The 16,260-nt window shown below is 49.2% G+C and overlaps 1 protein-coding gene across 1 annotated transcript in view; it reads right to left on the bottom strand.

Annotated features, from left to right (window-relative positions):
• MTRF1 (mitochondrial translation release factor 1) overlaps positions 1-15,912 on the bottom strand; it is a 43,084-nt gene extending 27,172 nt beyond the window's left edge. The window contains exons 1-2 of the mRNA XM_038771102.1: positions 15,885-15,912; positions 927-1,356 (exon numbers count right to left, since the gene is read on the bottom strand). Of these exons, the coding sequence (XP_038627030.1) occupies positions 927-1,341 (415 nt within the window). The 5' untranslated portion in view covers positions 1,342-1,356; positions 15,885-15,912. The remainder of the gene's footprint in view (positions 1-926; positions 1,357-15,884) is intronic.
• Positions 15,913-16,260: the final 348 nt, after the last annotated feature.

Below are 16,260 nucleotides of genomic sequence, written 5' to 3'. Positions count from 1 at the left end.
AACTTTTCCCTCTGACCTCAACTAAATATACTGATAGTTGTACCCTGTGCTGTGGGCAACTCCCCCTCCTCAGAAATCCTAGGCACAATGGTAGCACAATGGCACCCTACGGCTACCTGACCTGAACTAGGACTGATGTCCTGTTTGGCCCAAGCTCACTTCTAATCAATTCAAATTATTACTTACTGTGTGCAGAGCACTGCACTGAACGCTTGGGAGAGTACAATATAACGGAGTTCATAGACACAGTCTAGGCTGGGACCAAAACTCTCTGCCTTTGCATGGCTTTAGGAAATTCCTGGACCAATGACTGAAAGAGAAAATAATGAAGCAGGGGAAAAGGGGAAGACACTGAAAGCATGGTCGAGAACCAACGTGGCCTAATGGATAGAGCACAGGCCTGGGAGTCGGAAGAACATGGGTTTTAATCCTAGCTCCGCCACTTATCTGCTGTGTGACCTTGGGCAAGTCATTTCACTTCTCTGTGCCTCAGTTTCCTCATCTGTAAAATGGAGATTAAGACTGTGAGCCCAATATGGGACAGGAGCCGTGTCCAACCCGATTTGCTTTTATCCATCCCAGTGCTTAGTATAGTGTCTGCCACATAGTAAGCGCTTAAATGAATACCACAATTATTCTTCTTCTTCTTATTATTATTACAGTGCCTGGCACATAGTAAGCACTTAAATATGACAATTATTATTATTATTATTACTTTTAAAAGGCTCCCTGTAAGAATCACTGTTATCAAGCAATACTTACTGAGGGTCCCCATCATGAAATGCTGAACCACATGGAAAAAATCAATGGTACTGCCCTCTCCGACCTTATGTGCTCCCTGGCTTTTTCTCACTTAAGAGACTGCTTCAAACCCCTCAGCACATTAGGTGTATTTGCACTGTTACATACGTATCTAGCCGACCTACTTTGACACATCGATTCCAACTCTTCGGCAGCCCTTTCTGCTTCCCGAATTTCCTGATAAATGGCGGCAAGGGGAGAGAGCTGAGCTTGTCTTTTACTCAGAGTCTTTCGATCTGCTTCGCTCACTGAGACACGTTCCAGTAATTGACCAAGGCTTTGATGCTCCTCGCAGAGGTTCTCCATATATTTTTGCAGCGCTTTATGCTTCCACAGCACCCTGGCGTCTCGATGGTAGCACCTTCTTAGCCCGGCTAGAGATAACCCAGAGCAAATGGGGTTCCATTTTGGCCTGCAGATACTTCCTTTGGTGCCATGATCTAGCCCGATGAGATGAGGAAGAGGAAACCAGGAAGGGCGCTGGTGGCAACAATGAGCAGACAGGCTTTTAAAAGTCCTAACTCCCAGGTGGCCATTCATCTCAACAGGTGAAATCTGCAAGATCGAACAAACGCAATCAGTGAAAAATATACCCGCTTGCTGATGTGGCCCTCTAAATCAATCCCACATACGCATTTGAGTTCACCAGCCTTTTTAGTGGCTCATCTTCCCCTTAACAGGAAAATAAATGAAATCTGTGTTGTTTATTTCTTTCCCGACATAAATCACTACTCAGCCCCTTATTCACTTCCCTTTGGCATTTGCATTTCCTTTTCACTGTTTGCCCTGAAGGCTGCTATTTCCAGGATAGACCAAAACTTCAATCCCTAAGCCCACATTTCTCCTACTCTCTCTCCTTTCTGTACCATCCATACACTTGGATCCATACCCCTTAGGACTTGATATTTATTTATTTATTTTACTTGTACATATCTATTCTATTTATTTTATTTTGTTAATATGTTTTGTTTTGTTGTCTGTCTCCCCCTTCTAGACTGTGAGCCCACTGTTGGGTAGGTACCATCTCTATATGTTGCCAACTTGTACTTCCCAAGCGCTTAGTACAGTGCTCTGCACACAGTAAGTGCTCAATAAATACAATTGATTGATTGATTGATTGATATTCATCCCACCCCCAGTTCCACAGGACTTAATGTACATTTCCTTACCCTCTCTCTTCTCCCCAGTTCCTTGGGGAGGGCTCATGTCTTTCAATTCTATTGCCCCACCTCTGGTCCAGAATGCCCTCCCTCCTCATATCAGGCAGATAATTACTCTCCCCCACTTCAAAGCCTTATAAGGCACATCTCCTCCAGGAAGCTTTCCCAGCCTGAGCCCTCCCCTCCTATCTCCCACTCCCTTCTGCACCATTCATCCTTGTTCCTTCCTTCATCCTCTCTCCCTTCCCCATGGCATATACGTATATATGTATCTGTAATTTTTTTAAAAATCTACTTATTTATATTCATGTCTGTCTCTCCCTCTAGACTGTGAGCTCACTGTGGGCAGGGAATATGTTTGATATTACAGTGTACTCTCCCAAACATTTAGTACAGTGCTTTGCACACAGTAACTGCTCAATAAATACAAGTATTATTATTATTAATAATAATACTCCAAGTGCTTACTATGGTACTCTGAACACTTTAAGCACTTAATAAATACCACTGATTAACTGGTTGTCCTGAGTGTGCTGGTAAATAATAACTGTGGTATTTGTTAAGTGCTCAGTATGTGCCAGGCCCTGCACTAAACACCCTCTCCCCACTCAAGACCCTCCAGTGGTTGCCCACCCACCTCGGTATCCAACAGAAACTCCTTAAAAACTCCTTAAAAACTCCTTCAAAGCTCTCAAACAGCTTGCCTCTTGCTACCTTACCACACTGATCTACTACAGCCCAGCCCGCACACTTTGCTTCTCAACACCAACTTGTTCACTGTGCCCCAGTCTCCTCTATTTTGCTGCCAACTCCTTTCCCACACCCTCCCTCTGGCCTGGAACTCTCTCCCCATCCATATACACCAGGCTACTAGCCTTCCCACCTTTAAAGGCTTATTAAGATCACATCTCCTCCATGAGGCCTTCCCCGATTAAGCCCTCTTTTCTTTGTCTCCCTTTCGCTTCTGCATTGTTTATGCATTTCGATCTAGGACCTTTGGGCTTTTGGTATTCTCCCCTCCCTCATGTTCATATCTATAAGTAATGGTGGTATTTTTTAAGTGCTCACTATGTGCCAGGCACTGTACTGAGTGCTCATATATAACAAATTATTCATTTTTATTAATATCTGTTACCCCCCGCCCCCAGACTGTAGGCTTGTTGTGGGCAGGAAACGTAGGTACCCACTCTGTTGTCGTGTTTTCTCCCAAGTGCTTAATATAGTGCTCCGCACAGAGTAAGCTCTCGGTAAACACCAGTGATTGATAAACTGATCCTCCCTGTTCTCTCACCTCAATGACCTTGCCAACTACTTAGTTGATAAAACTGAAACCATCAGGCATGAATGCCCCCAAATTTCCCCCTTTCCTGATCGCCACTCACTTTCTGCTGGCTCCTTCCCCTGTGCCTTCAAATACCCCAAGAGCTCCCCTCTTCTAAAAAAGGCCCTGGATTCCACTGTGATTCAGCTGTAGCTCCATCTGTCTCCTCCCATGTTACTCCAATGGCTTCAATGCCACCTCTTTGTGGTAACTTCCAAATCTACTTCACTAGCCCTGACTTCTCTCCTCTGCAATCTCACATTTCCTCTTTCCTGCAGAAGATCTCTAGCTGGAAGTACCACTGACCACCTCAAGCTCAACGTGTCCAAAACTGAACTCATCTCCCCCCTCAAAACCTCTCCCCGACCTAACTTTCTCATCACAATTGACACAATCAATCAATCAATCAATCGTATTTATTGAGCGCTTACTATGTGCAGAGCACTGTACTAAGCGCTTGGGAAGTACAAATTGGCATCACATAGAGACAGTCCCTACCCAACAGTGGGCTCACAGTCTAAAAGGGGGAGACAGAGAACAGAACCAAACATACTAACAAAATAAAATAAGTAGGATAGAAATGTACAAGTAAAATAAATAAATAAATAAATAAATAGAGTAATAAATATGTACAACCATATATACATATATACAGGTGCTGTGGGGAAGGGAAGGAGGTAAGACGGGGGGGATGGAGAGGGGGACGAGGGGAGAGGAAAGAAGGGGCTCAGTCTGGGAAGGCCTCCTGGAGGAGGTGAGCTCTCAGCAGGGCCTTGAAGGGAGGAAGAGAGCTAGCTTGGCGGATGGGCAGAGGGAGGGCATTCCAGGCCCAGGGGATGACGTGGGCCGGGGGTCGATGGCGGGACAGGCGAGAGCGAGGTACAGTGAGGAGATTAGTGGTGGAGGAGCGGAGGGTGCGGGCTGGGCAGTAGAAGGAGAGAAGGGAGGTGAGGTAGGAGGGGGCGAGGTGATGGACAGCCTTGAAGCCCAGGGTGAGGAGTTTCTGCTTGATGCGCAGATTGATCGGTAGCCATTGGAGGTTTTTGAGGAGGGGAGTAATATGTCCAGAGCGTTTCTGGACAAAGATAATCCGGGCAGCAGCATGAAGTATGGATTGAAGTGGAGAGAGACACGAGGATGGGAGATCAGAGAGAAGGCTAGTGCAGTAGTCCAGACGGGATAGGATGAGAGCTTGAATGAGCAGGGTAGCAGTTTGGATGGAGAGGAAAGGGCGGATCTTGGCAATGTTGCGGAGCTGAGACCGGCAGGTTTTGGTGACGGCTTGGATGTGAGGGGTGAATGAGAGAGCGGAGTCGAGGATGACACCGAGGTTGCGGGCTTGTGAGACGGGAAGGATGGTAGTGCCGTCAACAGAGATGGGAAAGTTAGGGAGAGGACAAGGTTTGGGAGGGAAGACAAGGAGCTCAGTCTTCGACATGTTGAGCTTTAGGTGGCGGGCGGACATCCAGATGGAGATGTCCTGAAGGCAGGAGGAGATGCGAGCCTGGAGGGAGGGGGAGAGAGCAGGGGCAGAGATGTAGATCTGGGTGTCATCAGCGTAGAGATGATAGTTGAAGCCGTGGGAGCGAATGAGGCCACCAAGGGAGTGAGTGTAGATTGAGAACAGAAGGGGACCAAGCACTGAACCTTGGGGAACCCCCACAGTAAGAGGATGGGAGGGGGAGGAGGAGCCTGCAAAAGAGACTGAGAAAGAACGACCGGAGAGATAAGAGGAGAACCAGGAGAGGACGGAGTCAGTGAAGCCAAGGTCAGATAACGTGTTGAGGAGAAGGGGGTGGTCCACAGTGTCAAAGGCAGCTGAGAGGTCGAGGAGGATTAGGACAGAGTAGGAGCCGTTGGATTTGGCAAGCAGGAGGTCATTGGTGACCTTTGAGAGCGCAGTTTCCGTGGAATGAAGGGGACGGAAGCCAGACTGGAGGGGGTCGAGGAGAGAGTTGTTGTTGAGGAATTCTAGGCAGCGCGTGTAGACAACTCGTTCAAGGAGTTTGGAAAGGAATGGTAGGAGGGATATGGGACGATAACTAGAAGGTGAGGTGGGGTCAAGAGAGGGTTTTTTTTAGGATGGGAGAGACATGGGCATGTTTGAAGGCAGAGGGGAAGGAACCAGTGGAGAGTGAGCGGTTGAAGATGGAAGTTAAGGAGGGGAGAAGGGATGGAGCGAGAGATTTCATAAGATGAGAGGGAATGGGGTCAGAAGCACAGGTGGCCGGAGTAGCACTTGAGAGGAGGGAGGAGAGTTCCTCTGAGGATACCGCTGGGAAGGATGGGAGAGTAGCAGAGAGTGTTGAGAGCCGGGGGGTTGGAGAAAGGGGGGAAGAGACTTTGGGGAGGTCGGACCTGATGGATTTAATTTTGTTAATGAAGTAGGAGGCCAGATCGTTGGGGGTGAGGGAAGGAGGAGGGGGAGGAACCGGGGGCCTGAGAAGGGAGTTGAATGTACGGAAGAGCTGGCGGGGGTGATGGGCCTGGGTGTCAATAAGGGAGGAGAAATAGTTTTGTCTGGCAGAAGAGAGGGCTGAGTTAAGGCAGGAAAGGATAAACTTGAAGTGAACGAGGTTGGCATGGTGTTTAGACTTTCGCCAGCAGCGTTCGGCAGCTCGAGCATAAGAGCGAAGGAGGCGGACAGTGGCAGTGATCCAGGGCTGTGGGTTAGTGGTGCGAGAGCGGCGAAGGGAAAGGGGAGCGAGCGAGTCTAGCTGAGTAGAAAGGGTAGAGTTGAGAGCAGTAATCTGATCATCAAGACTGGGTAGAGAGGAGAGGGCGGCGAGGTGGGGTGTGAGGCGCTCCGAAAGATGGGTGGGGTCCAGAGAGCGGAGATCTCTGTGAGGGAGTAAAACGGATTTACAGGGGAAAGGAGTGTGAGTGAGGAGGCAGGTGAGAAGATTATGATCAGAGAGAGGGATCACAGAGTTGGTGAGGGTGGACACAGTGCAGCGGTAGGAGATGATGAGGTCGAGGGTATGACCAAGTTGGTGAGTGGGTGAGGTGGGGTGGAGGAAGAGGTTGGCAGCGTCAAGGAGAGATAGAAGGCGGGCGGCAGAGGAGTCGTTAGGGATATCCATGTGGATATTGAAGTCTCCAAGGATCAGAGTGGGCATGGAGAAGGAGAGAAGGAATGTGAGGAATGGGTCAAAGTCATTAAAGAAGTTGGAAGTGGGGCCCGGAGGGCGGTAGATGACGGCTACAAGAATCTGGAGGGGGTGGTAGAGGCGAATAATGTGGGCTTCAAAGGAAGGGAAGGAAAGGGAAGGGGGAGGAGGGATAGTGCGAAAGCGACATTGGGGGGCGAGAAGGAAACCGACACCTCCTCCTTTTCCGGTGAGTCTGGGGGAGTGGGAGAAGAAGAGGCCTGCACTGCAGAGAGCAGCAGAAGAGACCGTGTCGTCCGGCGACAGCCATGTTTCAGTTAGGGCGAGGAGGAGTAGAGAACTGGAAAGGAAAAGGTCCAGGATGAAAGGGATCTTACTTAAAACGGAGCGGGGGTTCCAGAGGCCACACTTGGCATCAGCTGTCGAGGGTGGGGAGGGAGGGGGAAGGGTGCGAGGGGTGGGGAGGGTTTGGATTGGGATGAGTTGGCGGGGGCCTGGGTGGGGAGAGTGGGAAGGGGGGTGGCGATGGGAAAGGAGAACTGGGATGGGGTGGGGGCGGGGAGAAGGGGAGGAGGGGGGCCGGGAGGGAGAAGCGGAGGACCTGCGCTGGTACAGAGGAATCCTTGGTAGGGGTTGAGGGGGGAGCGGTCTTGGTGGGTGAGAGGGAGGGAAACAGCTGGGTGGGAGAGGGGAAGGGGAAGGTGAGGAATGGGACTGGCAGTTGGGAGCAAGGGAACTGATAGTTCATGGTGAGGTCAGCAGGGCGAGTGACAGTACCGCGGGGGGTTAACAATTGAGATGCAGAAGCAATAAAACAGTAACAATGATAAAAGTAGGCGATGGCATCACAGGGTGTAGTTGAGCAATCAATATGCTATGGCAATAATAGAATTGGCAGACAATGATGCCACAGAGAGGAGATACAAACTATTAAGAGCTGGAGTAGGGTGGGCCAGTTAAGGGGGGTCAGGGAGCAGAGATACCTGGGGAGGGGAGCGAACAGTCAACTAGCATGGGAGGGCTGAGGAGGTGTGAATGAGGTTGTCGTTAATGTAACATGTAACATGGTGCTAACATGGTGCTAACAAGGTGCTAACAAGGGCTTTTTACCTGGGGGGCGGGCGGGGGGAGAGTCAGTCAGGACCGGACCGGGAAGGTGGGGGGGGATGAGGGGCACTTTACCGAAGGCCTCCGAAGTGGGGGGGTGGAAGCAGGGGGGGACACAACTACCACGACTCTCATTTCTCAAGCCCCAAACCTTGCCACGGTCCTTGACTCCCCTCACTTTTCAATCCTCATATGCAGTCTGTCATCAAATCTTGTTAGTTCTTCCTCTACGCTTTCAGAGTCCGTCTCCTCTCCCCACTCAAACTTCCTCCACGATCATCATATTCTGTTTTGACTATCCCAACAGCATTCCCACCGATCTTCCAGCATCCAGTCTCTCCCCTGACCAGTCCGATAGCTCACTATGCTGTCTAGTTGGCTTTTCTAAAGCTTTGTTCTCCTCTCCTCAAAAATTTTCAATCCTTGCCCTTTTTGCAATCAGAAATTCCTGACCAGGCTTAAAATCATCTCTAACTAGCTCCTCAACTCCCCAACCCATTTTACCTCCCTTCAGTGACCCCTCCGCCCTTGGGTCCATGCATTCTTAGATACTCACCCCCACCCGGCTAATGTACATATCCTTTTACTCTATTGCTTTCCCTATCTGTAACATTTTAATCTCTGTTATCCCAACTAAACTGCACACTCCTAAAGGGCAGAGATATTGTCTACCATCTCTACTGAACTCACTCAGATGCTTAGTACAGTGCTCTGTACACAATAAGTACTCGATAAATGCCACAGATTGATTCAAGCCATTCAGTTCTTCCCCTCCTACTTATCCACCCTTCTCTCACCACAGCCCGGCTCACATTCTACACTTCTCTCAAGATAATCTACTCACTGTGCCTCATTGTTGTTTCCCTAGCCACTTGCTCAAACCATTTTTCTGCCCATGCAGATCACTGCTTTCCCCCCATCTTCAAATCCTTTTTCAGAACACAGCTACTCCAGGAGGTTTTCAATTGATTTCTGATCTCATCTTTCCACCCAAACCCTGCCCTTCCCATCAATCAACCATATTTATTGATGATGATGATGGTATTTGTTAAGCGCTATGTGCCAAGCACTGTTCTAAGCATTGAGGGAGGTACAAGGTAATCAGGTTGTTCCACCTGAGGCTCACAGTCCTCACCCCCAACAGAGAAGTGAAGTGACTTGCCCAGAATCACACAGCTGGCAAATGGCAGAGCTGGGAGTAGAACCCATGACCTCTGACTCCCAAATATGGGCTCTTTCCATTAAGTCACGCTGCTTCTCTATTGAGCACTTACTGTGTGCAGAGCATTGAACCAAGTTCTCCATGACTTTCCCCATCACTGTAGACAGCAGCACCATCCTCCCTGTCTCCCAAACCCATAATCACTCATTCACTCATTCATTCAATCATATTTATTGAGCGCTTACTGTGTGCAGAGCACTGTATTAGGCGCTTGGGAAGTACAAGTTGGCAACATATAGAGATGGCCCCTACCCAACAACGGGCTCACAGTCTAGAAGGGGGAGACAGACAACAAAACAAAACATATGGACAGGTGTCAAGTCATTAGAATAAATGGAAGTAAAGCTAGATCAATCAATCAATCAGTCGTATTTATTGAGTGCTTACTGTGTGCAAAGCACTGTACTCAGCGCTTGGAAAGTACAAGTTGGCAACATATAGAGACAGTCCCTACCCAACAGTGGGCTCACATTAACAAAATAAATAGAATAGTAAATATGTACAAGTAAAATAAACAGAGTAATAAATCTGCACAAACATATATACAGGTGCAGTGGGGAGGGGAAGGAGGTAGGGCGGGGGGATGGGGAGGAGGAGAGGAAAAAGGGGGCTCAGTTTGGGAAGGCCTCCCAGAGGAGGTGAGCTTTCAGTAGGGCTTTGAATCTCGACAACTCTCTCATTCATCCTATATATTCAATCTGTCACCAAATCCTGTCGTTCAATCTTCACGACATTGCTAAAATCTGCCCTTTCCTCTCCATCTAAACTGCTACCACATTAATCCAAGCACTTCTCCTATCCCGTCTTGACTACTTTTGTGTCAGCCTCCTTGCTGACCTCCCTACCTCCTGTCTTTCCCCACTCCAGACCCCGCTTCACTCTGCTGCCCTGATCATTTTTCTACAAAAACCATTCAGCCCATGCTCCCCCGCTTCTCAGAGAGGCAGCGTGGCTCAGTGGAAAGAGCATGGGCTTTGGAGTCAGAGGTCACGGGTTCAAATCCTGGCTCTGCCAATTGTCAGCTGTGTGACTTTGGGCAAGTCACTTACCTTCTCTGTGCCTCAATTACCTCATCTGGAAAATGGGGATTAAGACTGTGAGCCCCACGAGGGACAACCTGATCACCTTGTAACCTCCCCAGCGCTTAGAACAGTGCTTTGCACACAGTAAGCGCTTAATAAAGGCCATTATAAAATGCCATTATATAACCTCTAGTGGTTGCCAATCCACATCAAACAGAAGCTCCTTACCATTGGCTTTAAAGGTCTCAATCACCTCCCCACCGCCACCCCCCATGCTGCCGCCCTATCTGGCTGATTTCCTGCTACAACTCACACCGCACACATCGCTCCTCTAATGCCACCCTACTCACTGTGCCTCGATCTTGCCTATCTCGTTGCCAACCTCTCGCCCACGTTCATTCATTCAATCATATTTATTGAGCACTTTTTGTGCGCAAAGCACTGTACTGAGCACTTGGGAGAACAGTGCTTGGCACATAGTAAGCGCTTAATACCATCATCATTATTATTATTACAATATAACAACAAACAGATTCCTGCCCACAATGACCTCACAGTCTAGAAGGGGAGATGGACATTAATATAAATAAATAAACAGATGAATAAATAAATTACAGATATATACATATGTGCTGTGGGGATGGGAGGGAGGGTGAATAACAATAACAATAATAATGGCAGTTGTTAAGCGCTTACTACGTGCAAAGCACTGTTCTAAGCGCTGGGGGGATACAAGGTGATCAGGTTGTCCCACGTGGGGCTCACAGTCTTAATCCCCATTCTACAGATGAGGGAACTGAGGCTCAGAGAAGTGAAGTGACTTGCTCAAGGTCACACAGCAGACATGTGGTGGAACCAGGATTAGAACCCATGACCTCTGACTCCCAAACCCGGGCTCTTTCCACTGAGCCACGCTGCTTAGCAAGAGCAGTGCAGAAGGGGGTGGGAAAAGTGGGGGAGAGCCCATGTGCTGTCTCAGGCTTGGAAATCCCCCCGCACCCCCTTCATATCCAACAGACAATCGCTCTCCTCCATTTCAAAGCCTTATTAAAAGCACATCTCCTCCAAGAAGCCTTCCCCAGCTAGGCCCTCATTTCCTCTTCTCCCACCCAGCTTTGCATTGCCCTCCTACTAGGATTTATACCCTGCATTCACCACAGCCCCAGTCCCATATCATTCATTCATTCAATCATATTTATTGAGCACTTCCTGTGTGCAGAGCACTGTACTAAGTGCTTGGGAAGTACAAGTTGGCGACGCATAGAGACGGTCCCAACCCAACAATGGGCTCACAGTCTAGGAGGGGGAGACAGACAACAAAACAAAACATGTGGACAGGTGTCAAGTCGTCAGAACAAACAGAATTACAGCCAAATGCACATCATTAACAAAATAAATACAATAGTAAATATGTACAAGTAAAATAGAGTAATAAATCTGTACAAACATATATACAGGTGCTGTGGGGAGGGGAAGGAGGATCACTTAGGTATGTCACTGGACTGTAAGCTCCTTATGGGCAGGGAATGCATCCACCAACTCTGTTATACCATGCTCTCCCAAGTGCTATAGTACAGTGCTCTGCACACAGTAAGCACTCAATAAATATGACCGACTGATTGATCTCCCACCTTATATACCCTAACCGCCATTTCAGCACTTTGGTGCCACTTCAGAATAATAATAAATAATAATAATGGCATTTATTAAGTGCTTACGATGTGCAAAGCACTGTTCTAAGCGCTGGGGAGGTTACAAGGTGATCAGGTTGTCCCACGGGGGCTCACAGTCTTAATCCCCATTTTACAGATGAGGTCACTGAGGCACAGAGAAGTTAAGTGACTTGTCCAAAGTCACACAGCTGACAACTGGTAGAGCCGGAATTGGAACCCATGACCTCTGACTCCAAAGCCCAGACTCTTTCCATGGAGCCATGCTGCTTCTAGTGCTCTGTACTCATAATCCCCCAAACACTTACTTACATATCTTTATATTCTTATTACATCCTCCTATGTGCAATTTGTTTTCGTGACTGTCTCCCTCGCTGAACTGTACGTTCCATGAGGGCAGGGATCATGTCCACTCACTCTATTGTACTCTACCAAGCTGCGAGGACAGTGCTGCAATGTGGCCTAGTACAAAGGGTATGTTACTGGGAGTAAGGGGACCTGGGTTCTAATCCCAGCTTTACTACTAGCCTGCTATGTGACGTCGGACAAGCCACTTGACTTCTCAGGAGCTCAGTCTTCTCCTTTGTTCTCCCTTCTGGACAGAGACTATGTCTGATCTGATTATAATAATAATAATGATGGCATTATCTTGTTATCTACCACAGCACTAAGCACAGTACTTGGCACATCACAGTGCTTAATGGATACCACAGTTATTACTACAGGAGGTACTCAAAAATGAGAGTAGGAGGAGCAGAACACTGCTAAATTGAATATGGTTTTTTTTTATGGGAATACCGACCCCTCATTCTTCATGTCCAGAGAAAACCAAAGGAAATGGGCTTATATTAACACAAAGTAAGTTTCAGTTGGATCTAAATTTCAGAGCTATCGGGGCCTGAATCTATATCCTGGGAAATCTTACAAATTGACAGCCAATCTCTCCTGGATGCTTTAGTCATTCTTCTGCAGGGGAGGCGGGAGCTGGCCCAAATGACCCCTCAAGGTCCTTCCCAGCTCCACGTCTTCCGCCAGCAGCATACACAACAAAACTGCAAAATCTGCTCATGCTGTGACTGGCATACATTAAGGAGGAATCATGACCACATACATACTATAAATTTTTTATTTAATGTCTGTATCCCCGTCTAGACTGTAAGCTCATTGTGGGTCAGGGAATATATCTACCAATTCCATTGTATCGAACTCTCCCCAGCATTTAATCCAGTGCTCTGCAGACTAAGCACTCAATAAATGCCACTGATTGACTTATTTTTAAAAAGGTATGTTAAGCATTTTCTATATGCCGGGCACATAGAAAGCAGCGTGGCCTGGTGGATAGAGCACGGCCCTGGCTGTCAGAAGGATCTCAGCTCTAATCCTGGCTCTATCACTTGTCTGCTGTGTGACCTGTGACAAGTCACTTCACTTTTCTATACCTCAGTTATCTCATCTGCAAAATGAGGATTAAGACTGTGAGCCCATGAGGGACATGGCCTGTGTCCAACCTGATTAACTTGCATCTGCCCCAGCTGTCAGAACAGTGCCTGGCACATGAAAAGTGCTTAACAAAAACCATGAAAAAAAAGACTCAAGCTAATCTGGTTGTACCCTCCAAGACCCACATGAGGCTTCCAATCTTATTCTCCATTTTACAGATGGGGTAACTGAGGTCCAGAGAAGTTAAGTGACTTGGCCAAGGTCAAGGGAAGCAGCATGGTTTAGTGGATACAGAATGGGCCCAGGAGTCAGAAGGTCACAGGTTGATGATGATATTTCATTCAATCGTATTTACTGAGCATTTACTGTGAGCAGAGCACTGTACTAAGTGGTTGCACTGCCTGGCACAAAGTAGTGCTTAACAAATACCATAATTATTATTATTGTTAACAAATAATCATAATACTAATAATGACTTTTAAGTGCTATGTGCCAAACACTGTTCTAAGCGCTGGGGTAGATAAAAGATAATCAGGTTGACCCGTGTGGGGCTCATAGCCTTAATCCCCATTTTACAGATGAGGCAACTGAGGCTCAGTGAAGTGAATTGCCCAAGGTCACACAGCAGACAAGTGGTGGGGCCGGGATTCATTCAATCGTATTTATTGAGCACTTACTGTGTGCAGAGCACTGTACTAAGCGCTTATAACAATTATGGTATTTAAGTGCTTACTATGTGCCAGGCACTGTACTAAGAAATGGGGTAGATGCAAGCACACTGGGTTGGACAGCATCCCCGCCCCACGTGGGGCTCACAGTCACAATCCCTATTTTACAGAGGATGTGGGGCCGCGTTCTTCTGGTTCCCAAGCCCGTGCTCTTTCCACTAAGCCACGATGCTTTTCTGTAATTAATATGATGATTACTGTTGTTATTATGATGATGATGATGATGATGATGACAGAGCAGACAGACGGTAGAGCCGGGCTTAGGGGCCAAGTCCTTCTGCCCCCCGCACCCCGGGACGGTACTAAGCACTTAGGAAGTACAAGTTGGCGACATATGGAGACGGTTCCTCCCCAACAATGGGCTCAGAGTCTAGAAGGGGGACACAGACAACAGAACAAAATATGTGGACAGGTGTCAAGCTGTCAGAATACATAGAATTAAAGCTAAATGCATATCATTCACAAAATAAATAGAATAGTAAATATGTACAAGTACAATAGAGTAATAAATGCGTACAAACATATATACAGGTGCTGTGGGGAGGGGAAGGAGATAGGAAGGGGGTAGATGGGGAGGAGGAGAGGAAAAAGGGGGCTCAGTATTAACAAAATAAATAGAATAGTAAATATGTACAAGTAAAATAGAGTAATAAACGCGTACAAACATATATACAGGTGCTATGGGAAGGGGAAGGAGGTAGGGAAGGGGAAGGAGGTAGGGTTGGGGGGGTGGGGAGGAGGAGAGGAAAAAGGGGGCTCAGTATTAACAAAATAAATAGAATAGTAAATATGTACAAGTAAAATAGAGTAATAAATGCATACAAACATATATACAGGTGCTATGGGAAGGGGAAGGAGACAGGAAGGGGGTGGATGGGGAGGAGGAGAGGAAAAAGGGGGCTCAGTTTGGGAAGGCTCTGCTGGGAAGGCCTCCAGCAAGAGGAGGAGCAGGAGCAGCAGGAGAGGGGAGGAGCAGGAGAAGGAGCAGGGGAAGCAAGAGCAGAAGAGAGGAGGAGCAGGAGCAGAGTGGAGCAGAGGAGCAGCAGGAGCTGAGCAGGGGGGGAGAGAGCAGAGGAGGAGCAGGAGCAGAGCAGGGGGGAGCAGAGGAGCGGAGCAGGAGCAGAGCAGAGGAGTGGAGCAGGAGCAGAGCAGGGGAGAGCAGAGGAGCAGCAGGGGAGAGCAGAGGAGGAGCGGAGCAGGAGGAGAGCAGAGGAGGAGCAGAGGAGCGGAGCAGGAGCAGAGCAGGGAAGCAGGAGCAGAGCAGGGGAGAGCAGAGGAGGAGCAGGAGCAGAGGAGCAGAGCAGAGGAGCAGCAGGAGCACAGTAGGGGAGAGCGGAGCAGGAGCAGAGGAGTGGAGCAGGAGCAGAGCAGAGGAGGAGCAGAGGAGGAGCAGGAGCAGAGCAGAGGAGCAGCAGGAGCAGAGCAGAGGAGCAGCAGGAGCAGAGCAAGGGGAGAGCAGAGGAGGAGCAGAGGAGTGCAGCAGGAGCAGAGCAGGGGAGAGCAGAGGAGGAGCAAAGGAGTGGAGCAGGAGCAGAGCAGAGGAGCAGCAGGAGCAGAGTAGGGGAGAGCGGAGCAGGAGCAGAGCAGGGGAGCAGGAGCAGAGCAGGGGAGCAGGAGCAGAGCAGGAGAGGAGGAGCAGGAGCAGAGCAGAGGAGCAGCAGGAGCAGAGCAGGGGAGAGCGGAGCAGAGCAGGAGCAGAGGAGCGGAGCAGCAGGAGCAGAGCAGGGGACAGCAGAGGAGGAGCAGAGGAGAGGAGCAGAGCAGAGGAGCATTAGGGGAGAGCAGAGGAGGAGCAGGAGCAGGGCAGGGGAGAGCAGAGGAGAGGAGCAGAGCAGAGGAGCAGCAGGAGAGAGCAGAGGAGGAGCAGGAGCAGAGCATAGGAGCAGCAGGAGCAGGGCAGGGGAGAGGAGAGGAGCGGAGCAGAGGAGGAGCAGGAGCAGAGGAGCGGAGCAGGGGAGCACGAGCGGAGCAGAGCAGAGTAGGAGCGGAGCACGAGCAGAGCAGAGCAGAGGGGCAAGAGCAGGAGCAGATCAGGAGGAGCAGGAGCAAACCGGGGGTGACGTCCGGCGTGTGGCCTCCCGGGGGTCCCGAGGGTGCAGGGCTTCAGGCCCAGCGCAGTCGGCTCGCCCTCTCGGCCTTCCGTTCGCCCCCGGTACCGGTAGCGGCCCAAGAGGCCCAAGCGCGCTCTCACATGGCCTGCAACCCGGAAGGCGGCGGCAGCACGGACGGAGGTGGGAGGAGGCTCCGGCCCGGCTCCCCGACAACAACTACAAATCAATCAATCGTATTTATCGAGCAATAACTGTGTGCAGAGCACTGTACTAAGCACTTCGGAAGTACAAGTTGGCAACATATAGAGACGATCCCTACCCAACAGTGGGCTCACAGTCTAGAAGGGGGAGACAGACAACAAAACCAAACACATTAACAGAATAAAATAAATAGAATAGATATGTACAAGTAAAATAAAATAATACGTACAAACATATATAAATCCCACCGCGCCCCGGAAACCCCCCACCCCCCAAAACACCTCCCACCTCCACTTACGCCTTCTTCCTCTGCCACTCGGCGACCTCCCACCGAGCGTCTCCCCGCGGCGCTTGGGAGAGCGCTCAGTACAGAGCCCTGCACCCACTCAGCTCCCGGGAAATACGACGGCATCGGCGGACGAGCGCC

The sequence above is a fragment of the Tachyglossus aculeatus genome, chromosome 2, assembly GCF_015852505.1.
Source record: "Tachyglossus aculeatus isolate mTacAcu1 chromosome 2, mTacAcu1.pri, whole genome shotgun sequence".
NCBI lineage: Eukaryota > Metazoa > Chordata > Mammalia > Monotremata > Tachyglossidae > Tachyglossus > Tachyglossus aculeatus.
This window is presented reverse-complemented; position numbering and strand designations above follow the sequence as displayed.